The sequence below is a fragment of the Rhodotorula paludigena genome (assembly GCF_050403205.1).
Source record: "Rhodotorula paludigena JCM10292 DNA, Rt_paludigena_JCM10292v1_ctg55, whole genome shotgun sequence".
NCBI lineage: Eukaryota > Fungi > Basidiomycota > Microbotryomycetes > Sporidiobolales > Sporidiobolaceae > Rhodotorula > Rhodotorula paludigena.
Window position 1 is genome coordinate 28,578 of NW_027481403.1, and position 27,559 is coordinate 56,136.

Below are 27,559 nucleotides of genomic sequence, written 5' to 3' on the forward strand. Positions count from 1 at the left end.
CTCCGACCCTCCCACTCCTTCGCATTGATTCGCGCTGCCCGGCTGCTTACTTGCTCGTTCAGTGTCACTTGACAGGCTGCCTAGCTCGCAAGCGCGCCCACGGTCTCTTTGCCGCCCTCCGCTTCTCATCAGTGTCCGACTCTAGGCTCCTCCTGCGGCGCCGTCATGTCGCTCGGAGCGCTCCCTGGGGAGCTTCTCGAGCACATTGTGCATCTCATGCACGCATACGACCAAGCTGTTCGCGGCCAAGAGTCGTGGACGTCGCGCACTGTCGAGAGCATCTGCAAGCGGCGTTACGCTTCGACGAGCAGCAGTCACGGGCGCGGGGTTCACAGCCTGTCGCTCGTCAACAAGCGCCTCCGCGAGCTCACCCTGCCCTACCTCTGCCAGGTGCGAGCCCACACCAGGTTGACGCGCGCTGTTCTCGCTCACCGTTCACTTTACAGACTGTCAGGCCGCGCGCCCTTCGGTCACCGCTCTTCGTCTACCGCGCTCTCCCGCAAGCCATTCTTGACGGCGTGACGTGCCTCGACTTGCGGTGCACGGACTTCGAAGAATTTTGCGACGCCTGCCTCGCGTGCGACCGCCTCCCGAACCTCGCTTCGATCCGCTTCGACACGAACCTGGCCCGCGACGCGAACCAGCAGTCGAGCGGAACGGGCTTTGGGTACCAGCCGCAGCCTCCGACGGATACGATTGGGCCAACGCCGGCGACCGTGCGCGAGCTGTTCCAGCGAATCCAGGCGGACAAGACGACTCGCCTGGAAATTGGCCGCGTTGGGGAGAATGACGATGTGCTCGCCACCTTTTTGCCCGTCATGACGCGCCCCGTGGCCTTGACGCACCTCTCGCTCATCACCTCAAACGGATATGGAGAGGTGGTCGGCCAGCGCCTGATGAGCATGCTCGACGACTACGGCTCGCTTGAGACGCTCGAGCTCGCCGACTTTGCCTTTCCGAATGCCGCGCCTACGCTCCCCGACGCGCTCTTCGAGCAGCCGCGGTTCCTCTACACTCTCCGCGTGCTCCGCATCCAAGCCCACGATCCGAACCTTCTCGCTTTCATCGAGCTATCATACCCGCTACTGGAGGTACTCGAGCTTGGCTTCCCGGACTACTACAGGCCCGCGAAAATCCCTCTCGACTGCCAGCTCTTCCGCCTTCCCGAGCTACGCCACCTCTCGCTCGCCAGTCTCGAGACCGCCTGGCCTATCTTGCAGCGCATCGACCTCTCGACCTTGCGCACGCTCGACATTCACTTGTACTGTGGCGCCTTCAAGAATACCTACGTCGACGCGGCGCCGCTCACTCATCCCAGCCTCAACTACCCGTCGGGCCTTCGTCTCCGCCTCTCAATTCCGGCCGCCATCTCGCTCCTCCTCCCGCTTTACTTCCACTCCGTGCTCGCCAAGAACGACGTACGCTTCACTCTCACCAAGCACAGCACGCTCAGGGCGCTCGGGACCTTCTCCGATCCGCGCAACCTCGAACTTGGCGGCGCCGGCAGCCTCACTCCGCGCCGCGCCTCGCCGTCCCACTCCCCAACGTCGTCTCCGCCGCGCGCGCCTGCGCTCGTCGAGCAGCAGCGCGACGTGCTGCACACGACGGTCGAGTGGGCCGCGAGGCGCCTCGTGCAGCTCGAGCGACAGCGCGACGCGGCAGGGATGAGGGAGCTTGCGCGGGCGTTGGCGCCGGTCGAGGAGCTGAGGGTGCTTGAGCAGCTGTAGAGGAGGGGACGCTGCTTGCTGAGGTACGAATTGGAGTCGGTTTGCAGCTTGAAAAGGCCAGTCGGCGGAGAGGCAAGCAGGGATACACGAGCGACGTGTGTCAAGTTATCGGCTGAGCACTTATATGCGTCGAGGAAAGTAGCGAGCCCGTGTCGTGCGGCGGTCTGGCGGCGGCCGACTGTCCGCCCGGTTGCCTGTCGAATTGAAACTTGTCGAAGCAAGTATGGCGAGACCCGAGAGCAACAGGCATGACGATCAGCCAGACTTCCGAACACAAGTACCTTGTCGGCTGCCAGGCAGAATAGCTCAAATGCATTCACTGCAAGTTTGGGGATCAACGAGAGGATGTGGAGCGGGAGAAGTTTGACGAGGAAGAGGGAGACGGAAGCCAGGGGGAGGAATCGCAAGACGTGGGGAGAAGCCATGCGGAGTCAGATCTGCTAGACCTGCTCCACAATCTCTACGCTGACTTCTGCCTGTAGCACTGGCCGGGGGAGTAGGCGAGATTGTGCGACCAGAAGGGTGCCTCGAGCCCGCGGTGGTAACCCAGCTCGCATTTCTGCCGGTCAAGGGATATGTCAGAACGGCATAAACCGGACGAGCAGACAAGAGGACCAGAAACACGCACGTCGTACTTGACGCGCGGCAGCTGCGCAAAGTAATCGTCGTACTTCCGGTCGAGGGCCTGCTTGAGCGTGGTGACTTTGCCGTTGGTGAAGATGGAGCGCCAAGGGTTACGGCACGACTCGCCGCTGCACTGCTTCAGCACGAGGAGGAGTGCATCGAGGCGAGTGTGCAGGCGGCCGTGCCAAGACGTAGGCGAAAGGTCGTTGAGCGCGATGTTGTGCATCTGATTCGGGTCCTTCTGCGACGCACAACAGGTGCACACCACGTAAGTACGCCGCTGCAGGAGAGAACTCTGGTCGACAGGGAGCCGCGAGCCGCACCTTCATGTCGTAGATCTCGTGCTCGTTTGTGCACCAGACGGCGTAAGCGTAGTCGATGTCGTCGCCTTCGACGACCCGCACACCGCGGTAGGTTGCATTCCCCGTTTCGATCGATTTGGCATACTTGCCCTCGATGACGTTCTCAACCCAGTACTCTGACAGGTGGAACTGCTTGGCTCCGCCATTCCAGTCGGCACGCTTGCGCAGCTCGTGCGTGAGCGGCATGACGGCGCCATCGTGGTCGAAGTCGGCCTGTGCGCCGGAGACGTGCAGGATAGTTGCGGCGAGGTCCGTGAGCGAGTAGACCGACGTCTTGTCGACCTTTCCCTTCGGCACGCCGGGACCTCGGACGACTGAGGGCAAATGAGCAGGTCAGCAGGAGGCGTTGCAGCGGAGACAGCGGGCACGCGCACCGAGCGGCACGTTGATGTCCTCTTCGTATGGAAGAGTCTGCCGTCGAATAGCCGCAGGTCAGGGTGGCTGAGCCAAGATGCGCGGAGTTCCAGGGAAAACGCACCTTGCCCGGCTGACGACGGTGACCAGCGTTGGACTCAAAGCCATTGTCGCTGCGAGAGGGGCATGAGACACGACGAAGTGCGCTGCAAAGGGAGTCAACGAACCTAGTGTAGATGATCATCGTCTCGTCAAGCACGCCCATGTTCTCGAGCTTCTGGACGACCTGCTCGACCATCTCGTCGACCGACTGGAGGGCCTGCAGCCTCGCGCGGTAGAAGTCTTCGATGTAGTCGACGTTCTCGTCGCTCAGCTTGTCGAGCTTGCGCACCCAGCTCGCGCCCGACGGCACGTCCGGGTTGAACGAGTCGCGCGAGCGGTCGAGCTTGGCGTCGGGGAACATGTTGGCGTGACGTGGGTGCGGGATCGGAATCTGCATGGCGCGGCTTGTGTCGTTCCAGGCGATGTGAGAGTGAGGAGCAATTGGTGCGACTATGTCGAAGAAGAGGTGTTAGCCGGAAAGGAGAAACACAGAATGGCTGGAATACGCAGAAAGTCACGGACTGCCGACAAAGAACGGCTTGTCTGGCGACTGTGCCGCGTCGTCGAGGAACTTGAGCGCCTTTTCTGTCACGACGTCGTTCGAGTATTCGTCGAAGCGGTACTCGACCGGCCCAGCAGGTGTCGAGAAGGCGGGATTCCAGAAATCGTAGGTGTGCGGGTCGAGGAGGAAGGCCGAGTCGACCAAGCCTTGCGCAGGCAACGCAGCGGTGTTATTCGTCGTCTGACCGTTCATCAACTTGCCCACGTAGCGCACGTCGTATTCGGCTTGCTCGAGGAAGGACGGGAGCCAGTGCCCATTGTAGCCGAACTCGTTGAAGAGTGGCCAGCCGCCATACGGGGCGCGAACATCCGTGATGTTGGTCGAGTGAGCGACCTGAGCTCGCAGGAACGCAGAGCGGGATGGGCAGCAAATGGAGATGCTGCGAGTACGCGGAAATGGTCAGTGCGACGCTCGGTTCCGAGCCAAAAAGAGACGCACGGCGAGTAGAACCTTTCGAACTTGGTACCCTCCTTGACGAGAAGCTTCTGAAGGCGGGGCATGGACCCGAGCGAGTCCTGGCGCATGTCTTGATCATCAGAGATGATGAAGACGATGTTGGGCTTCTTGTCGGCCTTGCACTGCTGCTCGAAGTTTCGCGGAAGTGCCGAAGCGCACGCAAGAGCCGGCGCAAGAGCAACGAGCCCGGCGGTCAGGGCTGCAGTACCGACCATAGTGGGCTATCCAGCAATCAAGATATGTGGTCGAAAGGCGCGGTGAGACCCGATAGCGTGGGAGCGCAAGCAAAGAAGGGCGAGAGAACTCGCAGAACTAGTCCGTTCGCCTCCACTCGTCTCTCCTTCCCCGCAGGGAAGAACCGCCGCCGGTTGACTTCTGCCGCTCCATGAGCATGATGTGGAGCCTGCAGCTTCGCCGATGGTGCCGAGAGGCCGGAAGGCAGATGCCGGCAAAAGCGGAAGAGAGGCGGGTGAGTCTGCGCACAAGGGGAGACCACAAGGAGACGAGCTTAGGCCGTCCAGGCACTAGCGCAATCTTTTAGAAGTCAGCTGGTGCCGGCAGGGGTGCCGGTGGTTCTTGGCAAGGCTAGCGCCGCAGAAAGCGGAGAAGGCGGAGTGCTGTAGGTAGCCGGAACAGAAGACCCGGTGGAGAGCAACGGCGAGTCTATGCATAAGTATGGCGACATGTTGGAAGGGTCGCATGCAAGAGTCAAGCTCTCGCGCTGGACAGAGAAGTTTTGGGGGGAGAGCTGCGACGAAGAGAGCCAGAGCGACGAGAGCGGCGGGGCAGGCCGTCTCCTGCTTCCTCGCCCGTACAAGCCACAGGAGGAGCAGAACGTGCTGGGACTTCGTTCGCCGGCCGAGACGCTCGTGGCCGGCGTTTCCAAGGTCCCGCAGCTTCGCCCCTTCCTTCGTCCAAGCCTCTCCTTCCGTCCGTCCGTCGCACCCTCTCAGACTCGGCTGAATCTGCTCCGCCTGCTCGAGCGAGATCTTCAGAGAAGGCAGAACCCGTTTCAGCGTCTCCAGTCGCCAGCTTGAGTCTCTCCCGCTTCATCAGCTCGAGTGTCTTCTCCTCGTCGCCATGTCGAGCCAGGACAGTGCGAAGCCTCGCGCGAGCATCGACAGCCTCAGCAAGGAGCTTTTGCACCGAGTCGTCGCCCTTGTCGACGAGCAGGACCGCTCTGTCGCCGAAAGCGGCGTTTCGCTCGCTTCCAAGGCTCCGTCGACCACGTCCCGCAGCGGCCTGACGAAGCTCCCCGAGGGCAAGCTCAGCTGGTGGTACGCGCACGGAGTCAGCGCCCTCTCGCTCGTCAACAAGCGCCTCCGCGACGTCGCTCTCCCGCTTCTCTGCCGCGTGGGTCCCGCTCCCCGCCGGTATCCTCGGTTCTCTCGCTGACAAACCTCGCCTACAGTCGGTCAAGGCGACGCAGCTTTCCAAGCCCATCTTCCAGTTCAGTCGCATCCCGGCCGGTCTCCTCGCCGGCATCGAGACGCTCGACTTCGCCGGCGCCGACCTCGACTCCTACGCTGCTGCGGCGATCGCACTCGATCAGCTGAAGAGTTTGCACGAGATCCGGCTGTCGGGCCACGACAATGAGAATGTGAACTGGCGTGTGCGTGTCGAGGGTAAGGCGCGCAACACCCAGGACGACCGGGACAGCCTTATGTGGGCCAACGAGGCCTTCAGCGCCACAGTTGAGCGCTTCACGGCGCTCCGCTACCACTGTCCGCCATTCTGCGAGAAATTCAGTCAGGTCATGCAGCGTTTCACGAGGCCATCGACGCTGCACCGGCTCATCTACTCAACCGAGTCCACTCACTACAGCCTTCACGAGACCCTCCGAGCGTGCACGCAGCTTGAGGAACTTGACCTTTCGAACGCCAACTTTTCACTCGCTTCTCTTCTCGTCTACGACGCAACGAGCGAGCTTCAGCTCGAGCTGCCCCTCCTCACCTTCCTCGTCTCAAGCTGTAACGACCTTAAGAGCATCCGCAACCTCGGCACATTTGCTCCTTCACTTCGTCGACTGTCTTTGCGCCTCGCAGACAACAGCCAGGGCGCCTCCGTCGAGGCTGACGCGACTAAGATCGTCCTACCGCACCTCGAGGTCCTCGAGCTCTCCGGCTATCCTTCCTGCGCAAACGCGATCTTGAGCTTCGACAGCCCCACTCTCAAGAGGCTCGTGCTGTCAATCAGCAAGTCGCAGAGTCCGACGCTCGACTGTGCCTCCTTTCTCCCGGCCGATTTTGCTCCTCGCGTCGGGCTCGACTTCCACCTCGCGACGCACCGCCTAATCACGCTCGGCAACTTCGAGTCGCTCGAGGACCGGTGCATGGCGCATGGAATGCGCTTTTCGCACCGCCACCTCGCCGTTCTCGCCCCGTTTGAGCCACGCAGCACCGACGTGGCCGAGCCCGTCGACGAGCCGAGCGAGGCGCGCAAGGCGGCGCTGCTCGAGACGATCTCGTGGGCCGAGGAGCACCTCGAGAAGGTGTGGGATGAGGGCGACGTGCAGGGCCTGCAGGAGTTGGCCGAGGCGTTGAAGATGGTGGCGCAGAGGAAGCAGCTCGACACCCTTTGAACGACGAGAGGGAGGAGGGGATGGGGTGCAACGCCTGATATGTCCTGTTCTCGCTCCCTCGCCGCAATAAACTGGTATGGTAGATACTCACAAAGCGGAAAGTCCTCGTAGGAACGGAAGCATCGGACATTGTCCTGGTTGTGGAGGACCACCTCGTCGCTCTTCCTCCTTCTTCACCTCGCAACTCGCTAAGCGCGCTTCACGAGACCTTTCCGCTGTGCTTTGCCTCGATACCGAGCTCTCCGAGGCTATCGCACCCTCCGCGACGCTCTTCTCGCTCTCGTCTCGCCTCATCAGCTCTCGTTCTCTCGAGGCCTCTTCATGGCGAGTCAAGACTCCGAGACCGACGTACCGTGCTTCCAAGGTCCTGAGACTGCTGGTGCTACCCTCCGCGACCTCCCGCACGAGCTCCTCAAGTACATTGTCGAACTCGTCGCCGAGCAGGACGACGATGTCCTCTCGGGCTCTGTGCGCGTCGCGAGAGTCGGGCAGGACGGCCCCGATCGGCTCAGCTCGTGGTACGCGAGGGGCGTCGGAGCGCTCTCGTGCCTCAACAAGCACACGAGACGGCTGAGCCTGCCGCACCTCTGCCGCGTGCGCCCTACTTTCCGCCTCACCTCGAGCTTCAGGGCGATGTTGACGAGTTCGAATCATCGCAGACGGTCACCGCCAAGCAACTCGCGCAGCCTATAGTCCAGATGCGGCGCATTCCGCCAGCCATCCTCGCCGGCGTCCGCACTCTGGACCTGCGGTACTGCCCGCACGAATCCTTCGCCGCCGCAGGTGCCGCGCTGTCGCGCCTCTCGAACCTCTGCACGCTGTGCATTTCGACCAGGACTCACTATGCCAGGCATGGGGATGACAGCTCAATCGCCAATGCGGCGCGCGAGTACGCCCTCGACGCATTCGCTGCCCGCTCGTCCGAGATCAGCAATATAGTCATCCAGTCTGGCCCCTCGTCGGACGTGTCGGTCGCATTCCTGCGCCGCTTTGCAGCACCAAATCGCCTGCGTAGGCTCGAGCTCCAAGCGACGACCTCTTCTTTCAACAATCCTGCTCTTCCGCCCATATTGAGGAGCTGTGACCGCTTAGTGCACCTCGAGGTCTGGGACTGGACGTTCACCGACTTGGCCGGCCTTGACGACTCGCCCTGGTGGGTCTCGGCGCCGACTCTCTCTCTTCAACCTGCGCACTTTCCGCCTGTCTTCACGCGGCTTGCGTGCCTTCCGCTTTATTCGGAGGCTGGCGCCCAACGTCCGCGCCCTGTCAATCGCGTTCAGCGGCACTGCAGATATGGTCAAGGCAGACGAGATGGATGAGATTGAGCCCGTTTATCTCCCGAAGCTCCGCCGCCTCAAGCTGGAGGGCGGGAAGGCCGCAGCCCGCTCTCTCCCCCTCTTCAACCTCATGACGCTCGCCGAGCTTGACGTCAGCATCTCCGAAGTGCCTTGGCACGTTGGCGAGCTTGACTGTGCTGAGCTCTTTCCTTCCGACCTCCTCCTCCCTTGCGGCCTCGTCTTCACGTTTATTGCGCACCGCCTGCTCAAGGTCAGCAACGAGCTTTCGCTCGAGAAAACGTGCAAAAAAAAAGGCGTCCGCCTCCGCATGATGATCACCGACCTCTTGTCGCCCTTCTCGCCCCCGTCTCGCTCGAGCATCGACAAGTCGGACCACGAAATCAGCGCCGAGCGCGCCGAGGCGGGGCAGGACGTCATTGAGTGGGCCGCCAAGCGCCACTCGCGTGCGTGCGACGACGGCGACGTCGAATCGCTCGAGGAACTCGCGGTCCAGCTGAGGAGCGTCGAGGAGATGCGGGTCATCAGGGAGCTGTAGCCGCCTGAAGAGCATTCGGTGATAGTTTGTGAACGTCTCCATCGCTACGATCGTCCGTCTGCGAGCGGGATAAATGCGAGCGTTGCGGGTTCATCCGGCTTGAGAAGGTCAACGAAGGGTGGCCCTCTCCCTGTCGTTGCTCTGGAGCGCACAGGCATTCGTCCCAGATGGAGCTTGTACGCAGTTATAAGCATGCAGCAAAAGCGAAATGTCGACAACGTTGGGGCGAAATCAGCGGCAGGGAACGAACAATGCGCTGCATGTTGCTGCAGAAGCCCAAAAGATCCAGGAAGATGCAAGGTGAAACCAATAGAACCGTGCGACCGAATGGTACGTATGCGAACCCGAGAAGACCCCGAAAAACCCAAAACGTGGACCACCGCTCTGGGTCACTCTCCCTCGTCTCCTTCTCGACCCCTTCCAAGCCTCGAATCGCCCGCGCAAGCCAGCTCACCACCCCACAATCTCGCTCCCGACGGCCTTTCTCGCGCTGAAGACGCCCCGCGGGTCCCACTCCTCCTTGGCCTCGAGCAAGCGCGCGTAGTTCTCGCGCCCGTACCACACGTCCTGCCACCCGTCCTCGTAGTAGTCGCTCTCCGACGCGTACGACGCCTGGGAATCGCCGAGCGACGAGGAAATCGCGCCGAGCGCGAGAGTGTGCGATGTGAGGTAGGACGCGAGCGAGCGAATCGTCGGAGGAGAGGCGGTCGGCGCCCACGAGACGGGGAGGTCAATGTGCCTGTCAAACTGGTGGTCAACAAGCCTGTATGGAGACGGAGCGAGTCGCTGAACGTACAAGAGGGCCTTGCGCCATGCGGGGTTGACGGACGAAGGGAAATCGGGCTCGCGCTCGACTGCACCGCCAGCGACTGCAAAGCGTGACGTCCTAGTCAGTGTCTGCCTCGAAGAATGAAGCTTGCGCGGAGGCTGCGAGCGTACCGAGGTGGATGATGGCTGGACTAGCGGCCTCGGCCATGAAAGTCGCGAGCTCGTCCGCTTTCTGCTCAACAACCTGCTTCGGGACGAGCCGACTGCCCAGCAAAATCGAGATGCCGACGCGGTCGAGCGAATTGAGCGCTTTGGTGAATTCTGCGCGCTCACCGGAAGTTCTGTCAGCCCACCAACAAACCGGTTCGGGGACAGGAGGACGAGATGGAAACGCACCGCCGTGCCACAGCTCGTACCACGACTTGGTCTGAACGTAGCGGAACTCGATGTCGATGTCTTCGTCGAGCAAGGCGGCGGTGAAAACGGGGCGGAAGAGGTTCTTGGCGAGCTCGACGTCCGGCGAGGGGAGGATGTAGGCGAAGGGCGTGTCCTCCGGGCGGCGCTGCAAGTGGTTGCACGGTCAGCGCAAGGGCGCAGAGGAATGGTGCGATGATTGCGGGGACGCACGACATAGGTGTAGCCGGCGAAAGGGCCCGCGGCGCTCAGCTTGGGCTGCAGCTCGACCCACCGCTTGAGCATCTCCTTCCATGCACCCTTGCCTCCGTCGCCAGTTGCGTTTGCGCCGTGTCGCGGACCGAAAGAGCCAAAGATGCCGACGAAGCCGGCGGGCGGATCGTGCGCCTTGAATGCGACTTCGGTCACGACGGCGAATGCGGAGCCGCCGCCGCGCAGGGCTGTGAAGAGCATCGGATGCTGGTAGGGCGAGCAGCGAATGATGGTGCCGTTGGCGATCACGACGGTGAACTCGAGGACGTCTGTTCCGACCAAGTGAGCGAGACAGTCTCCGGAAGGCCGAGAGACAACACGCACTGTCGGCTGCAAGCCCATGCAGCGGACCGAATGGCCCATGTCCGCCTCCCAAAACATAGCCTCCAGCTGGGATGTCGAGATCGTCTCGTCAGAATCGGCGCAGATCAATGAAGCAGGGCAATCCCAGCTTACCGGCACCGACCGTCTGGCTCACACCGCCCACGACGACGACGCCCGCCTCGTCAGCGGCCTTGTAGACGCCCTTGACGGTCGTGCCAGCCCCGACCAACAGCGCCTTTTCCGGAGCCGTTCCTTCTGGCGCGCCAGCCGGGAGGAAGCTCGGCTCGAAGCGACTCGAGTTGAGGTGGTGCGTCCAGATTGTGAACGAGCCGGGGTCTGCGGACACGTAAGCGCTTTTAGTCCTCATTTTGAGACACGTCGATGCCTCAAAGCAGACAGCGATGCACTCGCGACGGACGCACCACTGGATCGGCCGAGGTAGTCGTGCCCGGTCGATTTGACCCGCAAGCGCAGGCGGTGCTCGGCGGCAAAAGCGACACCCTGCGACACATCGTCTGCGGAATGCGCTTCGAGGACGTACGAGGGCGTGCGGTCGCCTGATGCGGGCGAGACGGGAACGGCGGTCGCGCCGACGGATGGGTCATCTGGGAGGAGACCGAGGCCGTTCCTATATGTATGCCGGTCAGCACTCAGCTATCTGAACATCTGTGCATCCCACGCCGCGGCTGTGCGCAAAACGGACTGGCGCAGACGAGCAGCAGGCGCACGCAAGGAACGAGACGTACTCGAAGTTGAGAAACATGACGCCGCCCGGCTGCTCCATGCGCCAGTGCGGGTCGACGCACTCCTCCGGCGTGCATACTGCTGGCCCGTCGGGGCGGATGAGATGACCTTGCAAGGAGGAGTTGAGGGCAGCCCAGCTCGCCGTCGACGGCCAGCACGGTTGCGACGGCACGCAGAACGGGCTGCTCGCGACGAGCGGAGCGCTCAGGACCTGTAGCATGCAAGCAGCGGCACGAGGCAGGAGGTCAGGCCCGGATGGACAGCCAGGGACCGGGCGTCGCAGGCCCTCCCGGAGATCGCGAGCAGCGTGGGAGCAGGAAGCTGCGGATCGCACGCACGAGCTGGGCAGCGGCGGCGTCCATTGCGGACGCGAGCGCAAGCAAGGAAGCAGAAGAAGCGAGCAGCGATGGACCGATCTGGAGACGAGCTCCCGGCAGTCCGGCAGGGTCGCGGGGAAAGAAGTCCGAGGCCAAGGGGAGACCAAGGGCCAGACACAGGAAAGGGGGAAGAACGTTCGCGTCGAGACGCGTTTGCTTGTTTGGCGACTTTGGGCTCGACGCTCCGTCGAAAGAGGAAACACTCGCCGTCTCACACCGCATCTGCCCCGCGCGCACAGCTGGACAGTCGAGCACGGCAGAGTCGTACTCGACTAAGCCACTAGACGCACCCGCCCGCGCTGGTCCTCTCGCCGCCCTCGCTCAACTCGCTCGCTCGCCGTCGAGGGCGCCGCCCAGACCATGGCGACCACGCCCAGCGCCGTGCGCCAGGCGACGCAGCCGCTCAACACGCGCTCGCACTCGACCCGCACCGTGCGCACCGCCCTCGCCGCGCAGATCCCGCCCGCCGCGCCCGTCTTTCTCGAGCAGCCTCTCTTCCTCAACGCCCTCGCAGGACCGTCGCACGCCCACCAGCCCTCGCCAGGCCCCGCGACTGTGCCCATGCAGGCCACGCGCATCGACGCAGCCGGACTTGCGGCCGCGGGCAACGGCGCAGCGGGCGCAAAGAGCTTCCTCAAGCGCAGGGTCGTCGAGCTGAGCGACGACGATGCCGAAGCAGAAGCGGGCACGGCTGCGCGCCAGATTAAGCGCTCAAGGGCCGTGAGTACCCTCAGCGCGAGCACGCTCAACACGGCCGCGACGGCCACCTCGACGACGCAGGACGCCAAGCGCAGGTCGCGCAAGTCGACCGTGGAACGCGCCGCCGAGAAGGAGAAGATGGCGCACGAGAGCCAGCAGTGGCGCCAAAAGTACCGCAAGGCGTTCCCGTCCTTCACCTTCTACTTTGACGCGATCGACGAGGCGACCAAGGCGTCTCTCGGACAACAGGTCAAGAAGCTCGGTGCCGTGCGTCTCACTCTTCCTTCGCACGTTGAAGTGATGATGCTGAATTACTACACTCCTGCAGTCTGTCGACAACTTCTTCTCCAAGAAGGTCACGCACGTCGTCACCTCGCGCCCTGTGCCGTCTGCCACTGGCAAGGAGAACCTGGACTCGCCCGCGACAGGCAAGCTGGGTGCGCCGCTCGACTCGGCAGCTGGAAAGGCGAAGAGGGCATCGTCTGCGCGGAGCCCGAAGATGTACGAGCTGCCGAACGGGCAGAAGATCCGGCCGTAAGGACTGGCCTTCTCGCTTTTCCCGCGGCACCGAGACTCACCGACCGAACTCTACAGACTGGCTGGCGACTTTGAGAAGAACCCCTTCATCGACTCGCAGGACATCCTGTCCAAGGCGCTCGACTTTGGCCTCAAGATCTGGGGCGGAGACAGCAAGTCCTCCCTCGCTTCTCCCACACCCTTTCGAGGCTGACCATCTATCGCACACAGAGCTGCAACTCATCCTCACCCGCATCAACCATCATTCGCCCAACAAGGACAAGAGCGCTCTGCAGCGCGACCCATCCCTCCCGACCCTACTCCGCGACGAGCAGCTCTACGGCACGCGCGAGCGCGACCCTTTTGCGCCGCGCAACGACACGTACTACTTCCCCGCCAACCGCTTCTACCTCCTCGTCGAAGACTCGACTGGCGAGCACCGCCCCGTCGTCATCAAGGAGTACGACAAGCCGCGGAAGCACGAGGACCCTTCCTGGCCTGTGCTCTGGGGCGGCGTCGAGGGCCGCACAGGCTTCTACCACTACGATGGTCCCGACATCCACTACGAGCGCCGCGTGCCGCCCGCTGCACCGCCTGCACCCGCACCCGCCGCCGCGGCCGATGTTGCGGGCAAGAGCGGGTACGGCTCGACCGCCGCGCGCGCCATCGCGCCGAACCTGCGGCGCGCCGTCTCGCTGCAGAACGTCGCTCGCGCCGGGCAGCGCGGCTACGACCCAGCCCTCGCGGCCGGCGCAGGTGCAGGCGGGTACCACCGCCGCGACTCGTACATCGCTGCGTCGGGCAACAGCCAGATCATCACGTCCAACATCGCCTCTGCCACGTCGACGGCTGCGCGGTCTGGCGCGGCGCAAGCGAGCCGCTTTGGCCCGAACGGCAGCCTCGTCGACAAGCGTCTCGCCGTCCTGTCGAACCGCACCGTCTCGGTAGCGGGTGGCGCGCTTCTCGGAAGCGGCACGAGCGCGGCGGGCAGCAGCGGCCTCGCGCGCGTCAAGCAGCAGTCGGGCGCGACGGCCGGGCGCGCAGGCCTCCTCACCCGCAGCGTGTCGGTCGATGGCGCGTTGCACCCGTTGCGCGTGCCGGTCGTGCCCGCGGCACTTGCGCGCGACGAGCCCAAGAAGCCCGGGTACTGCGAGAACTGCCGCGTCAAGTACGACGACTTCAAGGACCACGTCGTCTCGTCCAAGCACCGCCGCTTTGCGCTCAACCCGAAGAATTGGGCCGACCTCGACCGCCTCCTCGCGCAGATCGACCGCCCGCTCGCGCCGCTCCCGGCGTCGGACGATGGGGCCGAGCCCGACTACGAGGTCGACGACTCGGGCTTCTTCGACATGGATGCTGCCGAGGCTTGCGCAGACGGCGACGACAGCGACAAGTCGTCTGCGGGCCTTTGACTCGCGGCGGGCGAGGAGGGGTCGGACGGCTCCGAGGACGACGACGCCAGCTCGGCGTCCGAGGACGAGGAGTCGGCCCTTCTGCGCATCGCCCGTCAAGCCGAACGCGACTCGGCCGCGCGCCACAGGCGCCGCTGCCGCTTGATCACGGCATTTGCCATCGCGAGCATGGTGAACTGATCCCGACCAATCGCCCTTCCCCCCTGCATTATCGATTTCTTGCCGCTTTGCGCACACACTGGTCCATCCTGATACCCCGTTCTCGCCCCCTCGGCACTCACGCGCATGCATCCCATTCAGCCCTCGCACAGATACCCCGTTCTCGTTCTGCCTTTTCCTGTCTCACCCGTCATTTTCGCCATTCCTCGTCGTAGCTTTGCCCGAGCAGTTCTGCATCGTCTTCCGTTTCGCCCCCCATCGTTCGCGCCGGAAGAGAGCGATCGTGGCGTTACAACATGGACTTAACCAAACACGACGCCGCCGCTCTGCCCGCGCGTCGACTCCTCCCACAGCGTCATGGTCAAGCTCGCCATGAAGCCGGGCAGGCTCGAGCGGCCCTCGAGCCAGAACCCGATGCTGCGCCGCACCTCCTCGATCGCCATGACGGGGTCGTCCGCCGCACTGACGAGGCGGAACGGCATCGGCCCGCCGGGCCACGGGTCGAACGCGAGCGAACGGTCCTTGGACGGCGCGTAGGCGGACGTGACGCGGATGCGGCCCGAGTCGAGGAACGAGAGCTGGAAGCCGAGCAGCTTCTGCACGGCGAGGCGCATCGCCTCCGTTTTCTCAGCGAGAGCCTGCAACAGCGCCAGCGATCAGCGTTGTGCGTTCGGGAGTATGGCAGAAGGTCAATGTACCTGGTGGATGCGCTTCATCATCGTCTCCTTTTGCGCGACAGCGGCCTTGAGCTTCTCGATTTCGGCCTGAGCCGTCGCGAGCGACTCGCGCGGAACAAGCGACTGCCCCCCTTGCGCCGCGCTACTGCGGTCGAGGTCGCTCAAGCGTGCAAGCAGCGCACGGTTCTCCGCCTGCAGGCGCTCGAGCGTCGCAGAGCGGATGGCGTGCTCGACGCGGTCGGGCGAGTCGCGGAACTCGAGCACCTTGGTCGTCGCCGGATTGTAGGCGCCCCGGATGCCCTGGTTCTCCTCGAGCTGCTCGATCTGCGCCGACAGCGAGTCGACTTCCTGCTCCATCAGCGCAAGCTCGTTGCGAGCTTCGTCGAGCTCTGCGGAGACGTCCGAGTTAGCCAGTCCTCGTGCATAGGCAGACAGGTAAACGCACCCAGCTGGAGCTCCTCATTGAGCCTGAGCTGCTCCTGCAAGCTCTGAGCCACCTTGTCCGCCTCCGCCGACTTGCCCTTCGCCTCGCCATCGCGCTTCTCGCGCTCCTCGAGCTCGATAATCTCGGTCGTGTTGCCGCCGTACCGCTCGACGAGCCCGCGCCAGTGCGCGACCTCCTGCGTCGCCTTGGCGAGCTCGCGCTTGTGCACCTCGAGCAGCTCGTCGAGCTCGGCGAGGCGCGCCGTCTTCTGCGCGTCGTAGTTGCCGGCGTGCTGGATCGCCTCCTCAGTCGAATAGCTCTCCTGTGGAGGCAGCAGCCTGTCAGTACGCGCTGCGAACGAGTCGGAGAGGAAAGACGGACCAGGTGCCGCTTCAGCATCGCCACCTCCTGTTTGAGCAGCCCAACCTGCACCTCGCCGCCCCTCGCGCCGTCCCGTGCCGTCTCCAGCTCCTTCTCCGCCCCCTTGAGCTGGACCTCGAGTGCGCCCGCGCGCGCCTCGAGCTCGCCAATGATGCGGTCCCGCCGGTCTACCTCGAGCTGGTGCGAGTTGAGCCGGTCGCGCAGGGTCGCATTCTCGATGCGCACAGAGGCCAGCGACTTGGTGATCTTGCGTGGGGAAGAGAACGAGTCCGTGTCCTCGGGCTTGACGAAGGCCGCCCTGCGTGACAGCCGTCGTCAGCATCGACCCGAGTTTAGGGAAGCGCGCAACGTACCAGTCGGCCTTCTCTCGCCGCAGCACCTCAAGCTCGACCGCCTGCGCCGAGATTTGCTGCCGCAGCTCCTCGGCCGCCTTGACCTTGCGCTCGAGCGAACGGTTCGTCTCCTTGAGCAGCTCGACGTTGGCGTGCTGGCGCTCGTACGTCTCGACGCGCCGCTGCAGCTTGCCGTTCTCCTTCTCAAGCGTACGAAGCGTCGTGACTTGCCCTGTCAGACGAGGATGGCGTAAGCGCTGTATGCCAACCAAATAGAAGGAGAGGAACGCACTGTGCAGTTCGTCGCGGATGATGGCGGCATCGTCCGACTCCTTCGCGCGCAGCTTCTCCTGCTCGAGGAGCGCCTCGAGCGCCACGCGCTGCTTCTTCTCGTCGGTCGCGCGACGGAGGTACTCGTCTGCCTCGATGCGCAGGTGCTCGACCTCCTGCAGGAGCACCTTGTTGCGCGCCTGGCGGTCATTAGCCTGTGCAACGGCTTGAGTCGCGGCGTGCTCGAGGTCGGTGAACGACGACTGCAGGTCGGCGTACTCGTCCTTGAGCTCTGCGAGCTCGGCGCGCAGGTCGCGCACTTCGCTCTCGAGCTGCGCGCGCGCGCCCGCGTCGTCCGCGTGCTGCCCCTGCTCGCGCTCGGCGGCTTCGCGCTCCTTGGCGAGCAGGACGGCGCGCTGCCGCTCGAGCTGGTCGATGCGCGCCGTCTGCTCGGCGAGCTGCGCGGCGCTCTTGTCGGCTGCGAGCGACGCTTCGAGCTTTGTGCGCTCCGAGGCGTGCTTGTACTCCTCGGCTTGGGCGAGGGCGCGCGCAAGCTGGCGTTTGAGCGAGGCCGTCTCCGACTCTGCAAAGCCCGAAAGGTCAAGAGAGAGCTAGTCGGCATGGCAAGAGAGCCCAGCTTGCCCTGGTGAAGGTCGGCGGCACTTGGTCGACGCTTGACGCCGGCTGTCCGCAGCTCGGGCAGTGCAGATACGGGAGCTGCAGGGTACATCAGCAGCGTGCTCGGTGCGGATAGGACGCAGGACGTACTCTCAAGATCATTGGAGAACGAAGGTCGACGGGTAGGGAGTCGCGAGACGGTCGCGGGGACATTACCTGCGACGCAACTCGTGAGCGCAACTCAAGACGGAACGGTATGGTGCAGGTACTGACCGTACGCTGCACTGGTCAGGTCGCTCGTCGATGGTCTGCGGAGCAAGGTGGACGCTCTCCCCACCGTCATCGAACCGTCGGCTGCACCTCCCACCTCGCCTGCGGAGAACCTGGAGAGTCAGCACACGTCTTGCCTGAAACTCGGGAAGTCATGCACGCACGTCGTGTCGGCAGGCGAGACGACGACGCGACACTTGACAGCGTCGAGAGGGTCCGTCGGGAGACGAGGGGCGTCTCGAAGGGCGCGCCTGGTCCGCCCGGCGTGCGGTCCATCGTGTCCAGTCCCTCGGCAGTCCAGCGAGCGAGTCAGGCGAGGACGAGTTGATGTTCGACGATCGACTTGTCCTCATCAGTTCGAGGACGCTTCCGCTCCGACACTTCGACTCGCTCGCCCGGCGACGGCTAGTCGACGTCTCGGGCTGCTCTCACGCCTGTGCAAAGCTTGTCGACAGATCAAGCGTCTCACCGCCTGCTTCTCACCGGCTTTGTCGTCTGATTCTCCTCGACTTCCGCCATGTCTGCCTCGGCCGCATCTCGGCCAAGCAGCTCGGACGGTGCTCCCACGCATGTACATCAGGTCAGCGTATCGGAGGAGCACCACCTCACGCTCTCGGTCGACTTCGACGCCGTCCTCTCCCAGCCCGACCTCGAGCTCTCGTTTCAAATCGCTGTGCCCGGCTTCGCGCAAGGATGGAGTCTGTACTGCCAGCACCTGCAGCGCAACGCTCAATACAAATTCGGCGTGACGCATCCCTTGATGCCACCAGGCCATTTCGGCGACAATGTGCATACTGTCGTCGACTTCTCTTGGCTAGACGGCGGAGAAGAGCGCTCTCTCGCGCGTTTCTCTTGGAGGAAGGGACCCGAGCCTTCGATGATCAGCAAGACGGGAGCTCTTTACCAGGGTTTCCACCTCGTCCGCTCGAATGAGAAAATCGCCCAGCGGGTTCATGCGTACAAGCATCGTTTCGACCTCTCCAAGCAGCAGCGCTATCGTCTCAGCTTCTCATTTGTACAGAAGGGTCCGTCGGGTGACGCGTTCGAGCAAATCAGAGCTTCGCGGGTTCCGAGTGAGTTTGCTGTCACCAACCGGATCGCAATTCAAGACGTGTTCATGCACGACACACGCAGATTTGCAGCACTTGCCGCAGCCCCACGACGTCCGCCTGTTCTTCCCATGCGTTGGTGATGCCGGCGGCGAGTTGTGGGCGCCGAGCGCGATGCTGTCCGCTTCTTCGCCCTACTTCAATGATCTGCTTTCGTCCGCCGACTTTGCCGAGTCGCGCAGCCTCGAGGCGGCCGACGCTCTCGACAACGACGACATCGCAATGCTGCCAACCAGGGACCACGACGATTCAGACGACGAGACCGACGCTATTCTGGCGCGCGACAAGCGCATCTCGATCTGCGACCTCAGCGACCACCCGAGCTTCTCGTTCCGCCAGATCAACGTCGTTGATACGCCTTACACAACGTACCAAGCCGTGTTGCGCTACCTGCAGACCGGGACGCTTCTGTTTACACCGCTATCATCGACCTGCAAGCCCATCGATCCTTCCGCCAAGTTCGACTGCAAAGCCAAGCTTAGCCGCTACGAGAAGGACTTCGCCTGTGCCGTCACTCCTGCCTCCCCAAAGTCCGTCTACCGCCTTGCCCACTTCCTTTCGCTACCCGACCTCGAGGACAAGTGTCTGCGCGAGCTCCGCATCAGCCTTTCGCCGCGCAATGCAGCGCACGAGCTCTTCGACAACGCGTCGGTCTTGTATGACGCGTGGCGCCAGGTCGTGCTCGAGTACGTCGTCAAGAATTGGGGCGAGGTCACGAAGGCGCCGAGCTGGAGCGAGATGCTCGACCGTATCGAGCGCGACGAGGTTCCCGGCTCGAGCGCTATCATGGTCATGCTGCACAGGGCCCGCGAAGCCGCAACCAACGGTGCGTCCTTTGTCTTTGGAGCAGAAGTCTCTCGACCGAGGACGAGATGGCTGATATTGCGTTCGCAGGCTGAATTTCGAGTCGAGCCCGCTTCTTTCCTGCCGCTCACGTAGTCATACCTGCATTGTGGCGACAGTCCCTGTGGTTTGCTTTGTCAAAAGCATGAGAGGAGCTACATCGAAAGTCGTCGGGCTTTCAAATAGCAGGCGGCGGCTGCCCGCATCCCTCTTGGCCTGTGTCCCCTGCGCCGGCGGCTGAGCGAGACCGTTCGTTGGTGCTGTACAGCAGCATTTTCAGCGTCGCTGTCGCTTAATCGCGCTCACAACGCCGTATCTGGCTCCCTTTATCTTCCTTTGTTCTTCATCTCCAGGTTCGCCCGTACTGCTCTGCCTCACTCGCTGCGCTCCACCCTCTGCGCTTTCGTCCAAAGCGCCCGATCGCTTCGTGCTACAGCGTCGCGCCTGCATCAGCCCGTCGCGGTGGTTGCGCCTTGCTGTCTAGACTCCATCGCTTCCGTCATCCCTGATGTCGACGGAACCCGGCAACCTGGAGCCCAGCGCGCCGGCACTGGTTCGTCAGAGATTCAACGAGACGCACACATACGAGCTCGCCCTCGACGTTCAGTTCAAGGCCGACGACCCGGGACTCGCCGCCTCCTTTCCCCTTCGCGTCGACTTCGCGCCGGGCGAGTGGGAGCTAGCGATCACGGCCGTGGCGACTGCAGAGGTGGTCAGCGCCGTTCACGTCGCGCTGCGCACTCGCGGGATTCCAGCTGGGGCACTAGGCTGGCAGACGGAGATACAGCTCAGCTTTTCGAGGCACTCCGGCTCGAGTCAGCTTGTGCTCAAAGAGCAAACGGTGTTGATGTCGGGGCGAGGGGCACCCAGGTGGCTCGAGGGTCGAGAGGGTCACTCTTCAGGCTGGGCATTCACCTGCAGCCTGGCCGCCTTTCCCCAGCCGTTTGGAGGCGCGCCAACATTCTCTTGGGACGACCAGTACACGGTCACTTTCGGAATTCGGACGTCAGAACCACAACTTCCAGTGCTCGCACACAAGGCCTTGGCAGAAAGAGCTGGTGAGCACGCTGCCCGGTTTAATTCAGTCTGTTTCCCCCAGTCTCCTGACGGAAAGGGTCCACGCACAGAGGACAGCGCGACGCCCATCCCGCGCGACGTCCGCCTGTTCTTTCCGTGTGTCGGCGAACGCGGCGCCGAAATCTGGACGACTTCCGCCTTGCTTTCGCACGCCTCGCCCTACCTCAAGGACCTTCTTTCCTCCGACTTTGCCGACTCGGTCTCACTCAGCGCCAAGAAGCGTCCACGACCATCAGCAGTAGAGGAGGAGAAGGAGGTCAACATTTCGCCCGCGGAGAAGGACTTTGAAGACTCGGATGACGAGACGGACGAGATCTACACGACCAGGCGTCCCCGCACGCTCTTTGACGTCGACCGCACGCTCGACCTCACGTATCGCCAAATCACGATCAGGTCGGCCGCCTTCACAACATACCTTGCGGTGATCCGCTGGCTCGAGACGGGTTACATCCGCTTCGGCCCCTTGCGTTCAACCTGCAATCCCCTCGATCCTACCGCCAAGCGCACCCGAAAGGAGCAGGTTGAGTCGCTCGTGGGCGAGCCGAACGAGGCCTGGGTTCCGGTGTCGCCGAAATCGGTTTACCGCCTCGCGCACCTCCTCGACCTGCCGCAACTCGAGTCGCTCGCGCTTCTCTACATCAAGTACAACCTGACGCTCGAGTGCGCCGCGCACGAACTGTTCGACAACGCCTCGGTGCTGTATGATGCATGGCGCCAGGTCGTGATTGACTATGTCGTCGGCAAGTGGGACGAGGTCTCGCAGACGTCCAGCTGGACTGGAACGATGGATCGCATCGAGCGCGACGAGGTACGCGGTGCGGGCGGCATTCTGATTAAGCTGTTCAAAGCGCGCGAGGAGGCTGCGAAGAGTGCGTTTTCTCTCTCTTTCTACGCCAGGTACCGCACAAGGTCTAATCGCATGCAGCCGTCCCCACCGCAGTATGACCCCGGAGGTTGCATCGTCTTGTGTTGAAATATCCTACTTCGATGCGCTCCGTATCGCAGCTGGTCTGCTCTGTCCTTTCAAGTAACGCGAGAGTCAGGGGTAGTCAGGGGAGCGGGAATGCACCCAGCAAAGCTTGTCAGCTTTTCCCGTGTCGAGGGTGCTTGACGTCTCCGTTTCGATGTCACGGAAGCAGCCGCGAATGCTTGTACACTTCAGCTGGTGCGAGCCGAGAGCCATCAAGTCGACGAGGGGACCCATGGCAACGGTTCGTCGCCGACGTGCCCGCTCGCACCGCCGGATCAGGGTCAGACGGCTTGAGACTAGCTGCACACGCACCACTGGGCTTGTCAGCATCTGCCGCTGCCTGCCCCGCCCCGTCTCGCCTCGCGCCATCGCCTCGCCGACTTCATCGCGGTGTGGGTGATCGAACACGACGACGGGCCCGCACAGGCTCGGGGCTGAGGTTGACCAATCTGCCGGACCTCAACTGAGCCACTGCAGCTGTGCCAGTACTGCCGGACAAGCTGGCACCGGTCGCAGCGCCTCGCACGTCGCCGGACTCGTCGCCCTCGCTCATCCCGCCGTGCCCGCCGAAGCGCCGCATGTCTGCCATCGCCCAGGCTCTCACTTCGGAGGACGGCGAGGCGGTCCAGCTGCACGGGCGGCAGCAGGACGGGTCTCGCCTCGGGCTGCAAGCGGGCGTCGAGGCGGGAGTCGAGGTAGCGCGGAAACGAGCCACGTCGAGCGTCACGGCAAGTCCAGGGCGTGCGTCGACGCGTGAGAACGGGAGTCCGCGGGTCACCGGCTCATGGACGCCGACGACGCCCAAGGGCCTCAACCTCGATCTCGGGCCGGGCGATAGTCCGCTCGACAGCCGTACTCGCAGCCCTTCCGGCGCCAGCATGCGGTACGGCATGCTCGATTCCGTTCCGCCGCGGTCAAGCTCAATTTCGCCTACCCGCATGCTGAACGGGAGCGGCGGAGACCACCTCGAACCTCCTCCGTCGCAACCCGTCTTCCACTCGTCCTCCCTTCCCACGTCCGCCTTTGCCGGACCGACCAGTCACAACGGCAACGGCATCAGCCCCTCTCCCTCCTCGCCCATGCTGCATCTCCCGCCTGATGTCGCCTCTACCGGCTCGCGACGACCTTCTCACTCTCAGATCGTTCCCGATCCCAATAGCCTATCCGTCTCTTCCTCCTTCTCCGCCGTCACGTCGAACTCTTCGCATCTCCCCGCACAGGAGTTCTCGCCCTACCCGCCCTCGGCCGTCTCCTTCAACAGCTTCACCGACCCGGACGGTGTCGCCGCCCTTGTGCAGCAGCTCTACGCACGCCTCGACGAGCAGGGAGTGCACGGTGACGGCTGGGACGAGGGAAAGGAGCGCAGTCGAGATGGCCTCATTCTGCAGGAGGCTTTCCAGGAGGACGCCGTGAGGAGAGACCCGGTACGGTCGCCGAGCACTCGGCACCTCGAGCCGCCGCTCGATCAAGATCAGGCTGCGAAAGCAGAACACGTCCTGCGCCGAGTGGATCGGTGCGTTGACTTTGAGCCGCACCGGAGTCGTGACGCTGACGATCCGCGCTCGCAGATACGGTTTCTTCTCGCACTCTCACCCCGCGGCCCTCGCCTCTCAGCACAACCGCCTCGTTACTCTTACGGCTGCACCCTTCACGGACCTGCCCTCCCTTTCTTCCAAAAAGCGCTCGTCGCGCCTGTCTTCTTCCACCTCGTCCGCTCCGTCCGCTGTGCCTGCACGACCGCAAGCTCGCAACCATCCGAACCGCCAGTCGACCGCTTCGTTGCTGCCCTCTACCGCCATCGCGCCCGACGCCATCGCGCTCGAGACGAAGCGTATCGACAAGTGGGGCTCGATGCTTTCGGTCGCACGGCGAGATCCGGGCGGCAATGCGCAGGACTGGGCCATCAGTGCCGGCTGGTGGAGCGGGCGTGTGCCGGGTGGCGGCGGCGGTCAGAGTGGCAAGTATCGCAGGCTGCAGCGCCGCGTCTTCAAGGGCATTCCGGACCGCTGGCGCCGTGCCGTCTGGGGCCTGCTCCTCGAGCGCATGGCGGACGAAGTCAGCCGCGACGGGCGACGGGGACGCGCGCCGACGCTCGACCAGCTCAAGCGCGAGTACGAGTCGCTCGTCGAGCAGCCGTATGTCCAGGACACGCAGATCGACCTGGATGTGCCGCGCACCATCTCGGGCCACGTCATGTTCCACACGCGGTACGGGCAGGGTCAGCGCGCGCTCTTCCACGTCCTGCACGCGTTCGGGCTCAAGTGCGAGGGAGGCCAGGGTGGGTACTGTCAGGGCATGGGACCGATCGCGGCAACGCTCTTGTGCTACTTCGAGCCCGAGGTGCGTTGCTCCCGGCTCGCGATGTGTTCAGAGACCGAGCTGAACAGTCTGTGTCTGCAGCGCGCCTACGCCGGCCTCTCGCGCCTCTTTGACCAGTACCGTCTCGGCCACATTTTCGCGAACGACTTTCCCGGCTTGGACGAGTGCTTCTTCGTTCAGGAGAAGCTGATCGAGCTCTTCATGCCCGACGTGCACCAGGCTTTCGTCCGTTCTTTCCTTTTGTGCTCGCACAGAATCGAAGCTGACCGCGTTGTTTGCGGATCAGGTCGAGCACTGCATCCTCCCCTCAGCGTACGCAGTCAAGTGGTACATCACGCTGTTCACCAACTCGTTCCCTTTCGCCACCCAGCTCCGCCTGTGGGATGCGCTCCTCCTCGAAGGCCTCGACGTCCTCATCATCATCGCTGTCGCCATCATCTGGCACTTTCGCCGTGCGTCGTCTCTTGCTGCACCTCCCCGCTCTCTTTCCCGGTCTGACTTTGACTTCGCATATCGCAGACGACTTTACGGCTTCCTCGGCGTCGTTCGAGTCGATCGTCTCAAGCCTCTCGGCCTACTTCCTCGTCGAGTCGGACGACGCGCTCCTCCGCTGGATCCGCAAGACGCTTCGCATCAAGGGTCTGCGCGACAAGATGAAAAGCTGGCGCGCAGAGTGGCAGCGCGACAAGCAGCAATAGAATCGTCCCTCCTCCTCGCCCGTCTCATCCCTTCCCAATTGGCCTTCTTCCGTTCGCTCCTGCCTGTCGTACCAAGCTGTTTCTACTCGATCGAATCACTATATGACCGTCATGCCCGCTTTGCAATTGCATTTTCAGCTGGCATCTGAGCTCGCGCGTCGGGAGAAGAACGAGATGAGGCGGTGCGAGGTGGGGGCGAAGAAGTGTCTGTATACGTGACGTTGCGGATGCGGAGAGAACGTTGAAGGGGTACATGTCTGGCGTGATTGGAGACGGGAGTCATGACAGGAAGACCGAGATGGAGAGGAACGGATAGAGAAAGGGAAGGCCGAATCGGCGCGCTCGAGTCCAGCTCAGAGTCCGTCGCGCGTGTCGTACTGCTCCAAAGGCGGGCCCAGCCCGTCCGACTCACTGTCCACCGACGCCCGTCGCGGCACGAGCGCCTCCTCCTCGGCCTGCGCCTCGGCGTCGCGGGGTCCCCTCGGATGCGCTACGCGGTGGTCTCGTGGCGCGCCAGTGCTGCCGTTCATGGCCTCTCCTGGAGGCGACATGCTTCGTCGTGCACCACCGCGGCCAAACGGCGAGAGCGAGAAGCGCCCACGTGAGCCTGCGGGCGCGGTCGAAGGCGCAGCGTCCGGGGCGGGCGCAAAGTCCTGCGAGGCGAGGTCGGGCGACGAGCTCGCGAATGCCGAGCTCAGGCGCTGCGCGAGCGTCGGACGCGCGCCGAGGTCGCCCGTGCCTTGTCGCTGCGGACCGGCGAGACCGTGTCCGCTTGTCCCGGCTGCCGAGGCAGTTTCCTCCGAGAAAGGATCCGCGTACGCCTTGTCTGCAAAGAGAGAGCCGCTGCGCGCGATGGAGAAGTCGCCTTGGGTGGGCGTGTGGACGTGTGTGCCCTCGAGGCGAGGCTGCTCGACGTGCTGTGTGGCCGGGCCCTTTCGCGAGGCGGCATCTGCGTAGTACCGAGTGAGCTGACCTTCAATTGATCCGCTTTCGTGGGCTGCACGCACAGAGGTGAAGGTTGTCGTTGTCGGCAAAGGTGATGGCGGAACCAGACTTCTCGCGGCCGTTGATGGTTGCCGACTTGGGGTTCGAGTGCAGCGAGATCTTATCGGCCGCATCGAGGCTGTCGCGGCATACGTAAGATCCGCGCTGATGGAGTGCCAATAGAGGAGGGACGCACGGCATCGGCTCATCGGTCGCGGGCCCGTCGTAGAGCTGGTACCGCCGCAACCCGTCCTCGCCAATTTGCCCCGGCCCGCTCCCCATAGCGCCTGGCGCACCCTGTCTCCCACGCCAGCGCATTCCCATCTCCTCTGCGCCGAACGGGCTCTCCGCCGAGCTCATTCGGGTCGTGCGGCGCGACTGGCGGCTGCGCATCGAGATGGCGCGATGCACCGAGCCGAGCGCGCCGCCGAGACCGCGAATGGTGTCCATGCCGGGGTCCTCGACGTCGTATGCCGTCTCCTGATGGCCGTTCTTCTCGGCGCGTGTGGCAGAGAGGAGAAGAGTGGTGCGGCGATCGAGCATGGTAGACTCGATCTGTTCGGGGTCGACCTTGGAGAGCTGCAGTAATGCGACCCCTAGCACGATGACCTGTCATACACCCGTCAGCGTGATGCGAGCAGTTGAGCGGCAAGGAGAGCGCACGAGAAATCCGAGAACAAGAGTCACAATGGCTGACACCGTCGTGTCGAAGCCTGTTTCCATGTTAATTCGAGGTGACAAAACGACGAGATACGGAAGGGTCCGAGATGGGAGGGGTAACAGCGACAGCAGAAAGGCGCAAGTCAGCAAGAACCGCCGGAATAGGATCTTCGAATCGGACGCACCCTTGTTAAGGATGATGGTGGTGACGATGGTGCAAGTGGTGAAGACGACGAAATAGATGGCGGTAACTGCGAGACGCTCGGAAGATGTCAACAAGCGCTGAAGCACAGCAGCGAGAGGTCGTGGCTGGACGATGCGGCTGCTGGCCTCGAGGCGACATCGGGGGGATGCAAATACAATGTGCTTCGTGACGTACCCATGGCTGTATTGAACAGCTCCAGCGCCTTGTTGAGGTAGTTTATCTCGAGGAGGAGCGTGACAACGCAGCTGCAACCGCGCGTTAGGAAGGTCAGGTCTAGCTTTGCAAGTTGAGAGTCTTCGGACCAGCCCACAAGCCGATGAGGAAGTACATGAACCAGTGTTTCCACTGGCTGCCGTCCTTGTCGCGGATGGATTTGAGAATGGCGGCGCCTAGACCGGAGGTGCAAGCGACCGAGAGTCCGCCGAGTAGCGAACAGATGAAAATGTAGACGAGCACGTTCTTCTTCGCCCATCTGTAGCGGCACCCTTCGGTCAGCTCAGCCCCACACTGAATATCTCGAGCGACGGGGATGTCCGCGCCGGATGCCTCACCGAGGTGCAACGAAGAAGCTGTAGCAACGCAGAGCGTCAGCGATCTTGCGTCACCTGCGCACGTGCATATCGACTAAAATCGACGTACATGAGGGCGGCCGCGACCGCGATGCAGATTCCGACCCATACGAGGAAGCGGACGGAGATGAAGAGCTTTTGAAACTCCTCGATCCCGCCGCTGGCGTGTTGTTCGGGCCCGTTGACGGCGATGATGACTGAGCCTAGGATGCTGCGCGTCGAAAAACGGCATGAGTACGCAGTGATGAGCAGAGCAGGCGCGGAGCGTGCCTCACCAGAGTGCGCTTCCGAGCCAGCCGAACGTGGTGAGCTTTTCCTTCAGGATGAAATGCGCTAGAATACCACTTGTGACGACAGCGAGTGAGCCCATCGGCGTGACCTGCGGAGCACGGAGTGTCAGCGCTGCGGCTTTGTTGAAGCGGAACAATGAGACGGGGGAGGTTCATGACGCACCAGAATGGCGTCTGCGAAAGCGTAGGCGACGACGTTCAGGATTTCACCGACAATCATGAGGATCATGCCGCTCCACCACTGCGGGCAAGATAAAGTCAGCCCCGATGCCGCGGAACGCCTTACCCTGCACGGGCTGATCAAACCGAAATGCCGTTTCAACGCACCAGAATGCTCTTGAGGTACGGATGCCCTTCTCCAGCTACGCCTCCAGCCTTCTTCGTCGCATTGAGTAGCCCCTTCTTCTTGAGAATAAAGGAAGCGCCGATGACCAGTCCGGACCCAACGGCGAGGAGCACACCGATGACCTTGTACGATGCCGGCTGGCCTCCGCCTTGTGTTGCGCTTGCGGAAGCCGAGACTGCGCCGGAAGTGGCGCTGGCAAGAGAGGATGCCGTCGACGACATGTCGAGGCGGTGCAAGGGGAGAGTGATGGC

At 63.1% G+C, this 27,559-nt stretch overlaps 10 protein-coding genes across 10 annotated transcripts; 6 read left to right on the forward strand and 4 right to left on the reverse strand.

Moving 5' to 3' along the window:
• Positions 1–165: 165 nt before the first annotated feature.
• On the forward strand, positions 166–1,727 carry JCM10292_006705 (uncharacterized protein; the record flags this gene model as incomplete). The annotated part of the gene is made up of 2 exons (XM_076651669.1): positions 166–390; positions 447–1,727. 2 exons carry the CDS (start codon positions 166–168, stop codon positions 1,725–1,727), a joined length of 1,506 nt encoding a protein of 501 aa, XP_076502749.1.
• A 460-nt stretch (positions 1,728–2,187) lies between these two features.
• JCM10292_006706 (sulfatase family protein) lies at positions 2,188–4,402 on the reverse strand (the record flags this gene model as incomplete). The annotated part of the gene is made up of 8 exons (XM_076651670.1): positions 2,188–2,286; positions 2,356–2,592; positions 2,675–3,027; positions 3,088–3,124; positions 3,192–3,240; positions 3,295–3,619; positions 3,692–4,110; positions 4,170–4,402. The coding sequence occupies 8 exons, from the start codon at positions 4,400–4,402 to the stop codon at positions 2,188–2,190; spliced, it is 1,752 nt and encodes a 583-aa protein (XP_076502750.1).
• An 865-nt stretch (positions 4,403–5,267) lies between these two features.
• JCM10292_006707 (uncharacterized protein) lies at positions 5,268–6,768 on the forward strand (the record flags this gene model as incomplete). Its single annotated transcript, XM_076651671.1, has 2 exons — positions 5,268–5,540; positions 5,599–6,768. 2 exons carry the CDS (start codon positions 5,268–5,270, stop codon positions 6,766–6,768), a joined length of 1,443 nt encoding a protein of 480 aa, XP_076502751.1.
• Positions 6,769–7,089: 321 nt separating this feature from the next.
• JCM10292_006708 (uncharacterized protein) lies at positions 7,090–8,601 on the forward strand (the record flags this gene model as incomplete). The annotated part of the gene is made up of 3 exons (XM_076651672.1): positions 7,090–7,362; positions 7,428–7,987; positions 8,049–8,601. 3 exons carry the CDS (start codon positions 7,090–7,092, stop codon positions 8,599–8,601), a joined length of 1,386 nt encoding a protein of 461 aa, XP_076502752.1.
• A 450-nt stretch (positions 8,602–9,051) lies between these two features.
• JCM10292_006709 (uncharacterized protein) lies at positions 9,052–11,465 on the reverse strand (the record flags this gene model as incomplete). The annotated part of the gene is made up of 10 exons (XM_076651673.1): positions 9,052–9,340; positions 9,398–9,470; positions 9,541–9,690; positions 9,766–9,931; positions 9,997–10,304; positions 10,360–10,425; positions 10,492–10,695; positions 10,782–10,987; positions 11,088–11,314; positions 11,442–11,465. The coding sequence occupies 10 exons, from the start codon at positions 11,463–11,465 to the stop codon at positions 9,052–9,054; spliced, it is 1,713 nt and encodes a 570-aa protein (XP_076502753.1).
• Positions 11,466–11,840: 375 nt separating this feature from the next.
• On the forward strand, positions 11,841–14,107 carry DBF4 (protein serine/threonine kinase activating protein DBF4; the record flags this gene model as incomplete). The annotated part of the gene is made up of 4 exons (XM_076651674.1): positions 11,841–12,446; positions 12,508–12,713; positions 12,774–12,868; positions 12,927–14,107. 4 exons carry the CDS (start codon positions 11,841–11,843, stop codon positions 14,105–14,107), a joined length of 2,088 nt encoding a protein of 695 aa, XP_076502754.1.
• A 461-nt stretch (positions 14,108–14,568) lies between these two features.
• On the reverse strand, positions 14,569–17,514 carry JCM10292_006711 (uncharacterized protein; the record flags this gene model as incomplete). The annotated part of the gene is made up of 10 exons (XM_076651675.1): positions 14,569–14,904; positions 14,965–15,332; positions 15,389–15,689; positions 15,749–16,046; positions 16,102–16,312; positions 16,373–16,933; positions 16,993–17,067; positions 17,119–17,184; positions 17,242–17,340; positions 17,403–17,514. The coding sequence occupies 10 exons, from the start codon at positions 17,512–17,514 to the stop codon at positions 14,569–14,571; spliced, it is 2,427 nt and encodes an 808-aa protein (XP_076502755.1).
• Positions 17,515–17,755: 241 nt separating this feature from the next.
• Positions 17,756–21,212, forward strand: JCM10292_006712 (uncharacterized protein; the record flags this gene model as incomplete). The annotated part of the gene is made up of 4 exons (XM_076651676.1): positions 17,756–18,311; positions 18,373–19,173; positions 20,318–21,136; positions 21,193–21,212. The coding sequence occupies 4 exons, from the start codon at positions 17,756–17,758 to the stop codon at positions 21,210–21,212; spliced, it is 2,196 nt and encodes a 731-aa protein (XP_076502756.1).
• Positions 21,213–21,815: 603 nt separating this feature from the next.
• Positions 21,816–24,254, forward strand: JCM10292_006713 (TBC domain-containing protein; the record flags this gene model as incomplete). The annotated part of the gene is made up of 5 exons (XM_076651677.1): positions 21,816–22,750; positions 22,806–23,577; positions 23,638–23,781; positions 23,843–24,008; positions 24,076–24,254. The coding sequence occupies 5 exons, from the start codon at positions 21,816–21,818 to the stop codon at positions 24,252–24,254; spliced, it is 2,196 nt and encodes a 731-aa protein (XP_076502757.1).
• A 353-nt stretch (positions 24,255–24,607) lies between these two features.
• Positions 24,608–27,529, reverse strand: JCM10292_006714 (uncharacterized protein; the record flags this gene model as incomplete). Its single annotated transcript, XM_076651678.1, has 12 exons — positions 24,608–25,203; positions 25,262–25,377; positions 25,435–25,847; positions 25,902–25,951; positions 26,084–26,149; positions 26,278–26,348; positions 26,414–26,575; positions 26,655–26,672; positions 26,743–26,883; positions 26,948–27,051; positions 27,126–27,203; positions 27,290–27,529. 12 exons carry the CDS (start codon positions 27,527–27,529, stop codon positions 24,608–24,610), a joined length of 2,055 nt encoding a protein of 684 aa, XP_076502758.1.
• Positions 27,530–27,559: the final 30 nt, after the last annotated feature.